This window comes from Mandrillus leucophaeus, unplaced genomic scaffold (genome assembly GCF_000951045.1).
Source record: "Mandrillus leucophaeus isolate KB7577 unplaced genomic scaffold, Mleu.le_1.0 Scaffold160, whole genome shotgun sequence".
NCBI classification, from domain to species: Eukaryota; Metazoa; Chordata; class Mammalia; order Primates; family Cercopithecidae; genus Mandrillus; species Mandrillus leucophaeus.
Window position 1 is genome coordinate 4,050,775 of NW_012101588.1, and position 6,265 is coordinate 4,057,039.

Here is a 6,265-nt window from a genome sequence, read left to right on the forward strand (position 1 = left end):
GGTTTTTTTTTTTTTTTTTTTTTTTTTTTCTTGTAGGCTAATTACTGCCTCAATTTCAGAGCTCATTACTGGTCTGTTCAGGGATTGAGTTTCTTCGTGGTTCAGTCATGGGACAGTGTATGTGTCCAGGAATTTCCATTTCTTCTAGATTTTCTAGTGTATGTGAATAGAGGTGTTCATACTATTCTCCGATAGTTGTTAGTATTTCTGTGGGGTCAGCGTTAATATCCCCCTTGTTGCTTCTGATTGTGTTTATTTGAATCTTCTCTCTTTTCTTTACTAGTCTAGCTTCCAGTCTATATATTTTATTAGTTAAAAAAAAAAAAAAACAGCTGCTAGATTCGTTGACCTTTTGAACAGTTTTTCGTGTCTCAGTCTCCTTCAGTTCAGCTCTGATTTTGAGCATCCTTGTTCATTTTGTCTTGATGATCTGTCTACTATTGTCAATGTGGTGTTAAAGTCTCCCACTATTAGTGTGTGGGAGTCTAAGTCTCTTTGAAGGTCTCTAAAAGCTTGCTTTATTAATCTGAGTGTTCCTGTGTTGGCTGCATATATATATTAGTTGTATCTTCTTGTTGAATTGAACCCTTCACCATTACGTAGTGCCCTTCTTTGTCTTTTTTTAAAACTCTTTGTTGGTTTACAGTCTGTTTAGTCAGACACTAGAATTGCAACCCCTGCTCTTTTCTGTTTCCTGTTTGCTTGATAGATTTTACTTTGTCCCTTTATTTTGAGCCTATGTGTTTTATTGCATGTAAGATGGGTCTCTTGAAGACAGCATACTCATGGGTCTTAGTCCTTTATCCAGTTTGCCACTGTGTGCTTTTTAAATGGGGTATTTAGTCCATTTGCATTCAAGGTTAGAATTGGTATGTGTGAACCTATCATCCGGATGTTAGCTGGTCATTTTGCAGACTTGTTTATGTGGTTGCTTTATAGTGTCACTGGTCTGTGTACTTGAGTGTGTTTTTGTAGTTGGCTGGGAATGGCCTTTCCTTTCCATATTTAGTGATTCCTTCAGGAGCTCTTGCAAGGCAGTTCTGGTGGTAACAAATTCCCACAACATGTTTATCTGAAAAGGATGTTATTTCTCCTTTGCTTGTGAAGCTTAGTTTGGCTGCATATGAAATTCTGGGTTGGAAATTATTTTCTTCAAGAAGGTGAATATTGGCCCCCAATCTTTTCTGGCTTTTAGGGTTTCAGCTGAGAGGTCTACCGTTAGTCTGATGGGCTTCCCTTTTTAGGTCACCTGACCTTTCTCTTTAGCTGCCTTTAATATTGTTTCTTTCGTTTGACCTTGGAGAATATGATGATAATGTGCCTTGGGGATGATCCTCTAGTGAAGTATCTGACTGGGGTTCTCTGCATTTCTTTAATTTGAATGTTGGCTTCTTTAGATAGGTTGGGGAATTTCTCATGGATGATATCCGGAAATATGTTTTCCAAGTTGGTTCCGTTCTCTTTCTGGTATACCAGTGAGTTGTAGAGTCAGTCTCTTTACGTAATCCCATATTACTCGGAGGGTTTGTTCATACCTCTTCATTCTTTTTTTCTCCCTTCTTGTCTTATTTCAGAAAGCCAGTCTTCAAGCTCTGAGATTCTTTCCTCTGTTGGTCTGTTCTGCTATTAGTACTTGTGATTGCATTATGAAATTCTTGTAGTATATTTTTCAGCTCTATCAGGTCAGTTATGTTCTTCTCTACGCTGGCTATTTTGTCTGTCATGTCTTATCATGATTTTTAGCTTCCTTGGATTGGGTTTTAACATATTCCTGTAGTTCAATGAACTTCATTTATATTCCTATTCTGAATTCTATTTCTGTCATGTCGGCCATCTCAGAACCTTGCTAGAGAAACAGTGCAGTCCTTTGGAGGAAAAAAGGCACTTCTGGCTTTTTGAGTTGTCAGAGTTCTTGCGCTGGTTCTTTCTCACCTTTGTGGGCTAATGTTTCTTCAGTCTTTGAAGCTGTTGACCTTTGTATGGCTTTTTTTTTCTTTTATCCAATTTGATGACCTTAAGGCTTCAATTGTGGGATAAGGTGGATTCAGTTGACAGGTTTTGTTTCTGGAAGATTATAGGGGGCCAATATTCAGCTGCCAACTCCTGGACTGTGTGCTCTAATTCTGGAATACTTGCATTGGGCTCTGACTTTGTTCTCTGGCTCCTTGCGGTTAGATATCCAATGTGCCGAGGGTGCCAACGTGTAGTGACTGCTGGTCACTACACTTTGATGGGTGGTGTCAGCCAAAGCATTTCATGGTGTGGTGGCAGTGGCATCTTTTCTCATTCACATGTGCCAGTGGCAGCGAAAGCATGTTGGCTGTAGCAGGGTGCCAGCAGGTGCCTGCCTCCATGTGGGCATTCACAGCAGCAGCAGAGGCAGCATGGCTCAGGAGGTGGGGGAGGCCCTGCTGGTGTGCATGTAGTCATCATGGTGATTCTGTTAGCACAGGGGCAGGGCACTGGTAGATGCAGGTCTATATACACTCTCTGTGTGCTGAAGGCGATTGTGGTCACTGAGGGTTGGGGAGGGTCCACTGGTCTCTGTGCCTAGTTTCACTCCCATGGCAGCATTGGCACAGGGGTGGGATGAGGACGGGGCAGGCTGGCTCTGGCCCACCAAGGCTCCAGCTGCAATGGCAGTGCAGCTGAAGGAGGGAGGTGGATTGCACCCCCAACTGCAGCAGTGGCAGGACAGGGTACATGCATGCACACACGTGCACTGGTAGGGCAAGGAAGACAAAACCGGTCCGCGCACACACATGTTGGCAAAGTGGTGTTGGAAGTGGTGGTGAGCCTGGAGGAAGCTGCAGTGGAGGGAGGGAGAGCGTAGGCTGCTGGGTGGCCATGGGGGCCACCCCACTAGAGCTCTTCACCAGTCAGGTACCAGTCTAACAGCACAGGGACTCTGATGCAGGCCCCTAGGGCACCTGAGGCTGCCCTGCAAGCAGGACTGGGGCCCTGGGAGAGAAGTCAGCAGACCAAGGGGTTCTCCGGTCGACTGTCCAGTCCGATGGGCAAGAGCGCCCTTCAGAGTTCAGGTCTGACAGTTCCCATAGGGCTAAAGTCGCCTATGGGAACAAGTCAACCCTAGCGGGATGAGTGTGCCTGGCTGGGCTCCACTACAAACGCTCCCATACCAAACCCTTTGGGCTCTGCATCAGCCAGTGTATTGCCCCTACCACTTCTCTAAGCAGCTTTCCCTGCCAACTTGAGTGTCTGTGGTGCTCAGGGAGTCTCCTTCTGTCAGGATTCCAGAGGCCTTGGCGAGAGTAAGTTTCTCCTCACCAGTTCAACTCACCCATTCCCCCAGAGTCACTGGGGGCCAGGAACAAATGCCGGTGCATGGTGGTCCCATGCAGCGTTCCCAACTTCCTCCCTCTTCAGCCTAACTTCTGTGTCTTCCCGCCACCACTCTCAGTGCCTTCCTTCTGCAGATCTGTTAGGAGTGCTCCGGTTGTCCTGGCCCCTCCGTGACTGCTGTTCTGCCCGGCTGCCTCTAGGCAGCCATCTCACCCAGCACCTCTCCAGTATTTATTTAATAAGACTAATGTGATTGTGTTTAGTCGGAATGCTCCAAGGAACTGTTTTAGGAAAGAAAGAATAATAATAATTTCTTGTAGCTTATCTATAAAAGGTCATTTGGGAAGGACAACCATTTTAATCATTTACGAGACTCTGGGGTAGATTTTATAGTTGCTATATTAAAGACATTATCAGACATTTATGAAAATTTGTAAGTAGTTTTTTGATAAGCTGTCAGTACTTTAGTAGCTATAATTGTCTAAGCATTCCTAATTACATGTTGAGCTTTAGAATTTTTACCAGAGCTGCTTCCTGGTAAAGCTTAAACATCAGCCTCTAATCAGTTAGATTAATCTCTAAATTTATGACAATTGAATTCATCTGACCTGGTTACTGGGCACATTTCAGACATCAGACTGATCTTTATCATGAAACCACTAGGAATATTTTAATTTTAAAATTGGCCTTTTGGAGTCAGCTTTCCTTTAATCTGCCGGTTATACATAACAGAAATATTTCTTTAAAAAGTAACCTGACTTTATTAATGTATTTAATTTCAAAACCTGAAGTGGTATAAAATGTGTATAGGGCAAAATGCCTTGATAAACTAATGACATTCCTTTTTATTTATAGAGATACTTCCTAGTTGGGAGCAATAATGCAGAAACGAAATATCGTGTCTTGAAGATTGATAGAACAGAACCAAAAGATTTGGTCATAATTGATGACAGGGTAAGTATCCTCCAAACCTGACTGCAAAAAAACTTTCATGCCTGTTGTTTAAAGGATATGAAATATTCTTACAGCTTTTAGTGATACATTATTTTTATCATAAATCTAAAGGTTTCAGTTATTTTTCTTGGTTGGCTAGAATTTGAATCTCCAATCTGATTTCTAGAAATCACTGGTGTCAAGAAGTATGCCAGAATTATACTTTGCCCCTCGTTTTGACTTGTTTTCAAAAACACACTCTTAGGGTAAGGTAATGAGTATTGTTTCTTAAAGAGCTGACATTTTAAGGATTCAATGTAACTTAATATTGCATCTGCCAAAGGGATGATCTATTGTGGTTCTTTAATATCAAGCTACTTGAAGTCAGGGAAGACTTCTATGCTACAGACTTTATTTTGCTCCTAAAAATCAGCTCTAGGACCTTTTCTGACGATTTGCTATACACTAAGGAAATGTTAAGCTGTTCTTATCCAGAGGTTAGATTATCCAGAGTCAAGAATACAGAGGCTGGAATTCAGGTGGCACAAAAACCTGAAGCTGTTAGTCAAAAGTGAAATACTATATGGTGGTTTGAACAGTTAAGTTTAACTTTTTCACGCAAAAGAACTTAAGTTACATTTTGTATTGAAATTCCTGTCTGTGAATATTTCTGAATCCATAAAGATTCCTGGTTTCTCAGATACGTAGTAACTACAGTTTGGAATCCATTTTCACTAAGCTACTTGTAACAAAACTATTTTCTGTGTTGTAATAATTTTAGATAAATTCTTTTTATGATTTCCCATGCTACTCCTGGGGTCCATTCTGCCCACACCTGTCTGAACATTTTAAACAATATAATGTAATGGTTCTTGGCTTTATTTGGAGATGGGAGCAATTGGTCACGGAGCCCTTTGAAATGCTAAGAAAATCTGTGGACCTTCTCATAAAGATGCACATTTACTCAGAATTTTACATACAGTTTTAAGGGATTCTTGGACTCTTGAAATTTACCTGTAGATCCCTTAAATCTCTGCATCTCTGGTTTAGAGTATAAGGTTTGGACGGTTTTTTTTTTTAATATAGCAGCATGATCCAATAACCAATCTTAATTGCTAATGTTAAAGAACTTGTTAGCTTCTTAAAATTGTAGCTTACTTGTGTACTATTATATACTTCTGTATGAAATAGCTGATGATGCTTGTAGGTAACTTTTAACTTTCAGGCACAAATAATAAATAATCTACAGTCTAAGCACAACCTTACAGAGTAAATGTGCTTGTTTTTAGCATGTCTATACTCAACAAGAAGTAAGGGAACTTCTTGGCCGCTTGGATCTTGGAAATAGAACAAAAATGGGACAGAAAGGATCCTCGGGCTTATTTCGAGCGGTTTCAGCTTTTGGTGTTGTGGGTAAGAAATCTGCCCCCTTCTTACAATCTTTTGTTTTTTGTTTTTGTTTTCTCTACATAGACTACTTAAAGGAGTTTATAAGGCTATAAAGCTTTAAAATTATAATTACCTGTAGCTTTGGTTATTTAAAACTATTATCCATCCATCAGATAACAAACAGCACTTCTATAGCATCTGCTTATGCACTTAGCACTGCTAGGTTTTATTTAGGATACAAACAAATATAAAAATGCTTTTGGCGTTTGAGGAGGTTGCTGTCTGGCTCGTTGGTGAATGAAAAAGTGAAAATTAGCTTGGACTGTAAACATCCACCCTGCCATTCATCAGCTGGAGTAACAAATCACATAAAACCGGATTTAAAATTAATGGGAATTTCTCCTAAGGTTAGTCTATAGTTATAAAATGCCATAACCCCCTTCTTTGGATGACAGCTTTTTTTTTTTTTTTTTTTTTTTTACACTGACTGAGACTCTTTCGCTTCTAAAAGCGCAGAGCAGCAGAATCTCCACTCTTTGAAATCTTGTTAGTAAGATAAAAGCGTCCCACATTTACTTGGACAACCCAAGTCACTGTGACACAGAGAAGCTGCTTTGGTTTACCAACTCAGGTGCAGAGC

The 6,265-nt window shown here is 40.8% G+C and overlaps 1 protein-coding gene across 2 annotated transcripts in view; it reads left to right on the top strand.

Moving 5' to 3' along the window:
- FIG4 (FIG4 phosphoinositide 5-phosphatase) overlaps positions 1-6,265 on the top strand; it is a 133,889-nt gene that overhangs the window by 25,796 nt on the left and 101,828 nt on the right. For both annotated transcript variants that reach the window (XM_011975967.1, XM_011975966.1), the window contains 2 exons: positions 4,159-4,257; positions 5,526-5,649. In XM_011975967.1, the coding sequence (XP_011831357.1) occupies positions 4,159-4,257; positions 5,526-5,649 (223 nt within the window). The remainder of the gene's footprint in view (positions 1-4,158; positions 4,258-5,525; positions 5,650-6,265) is intronic.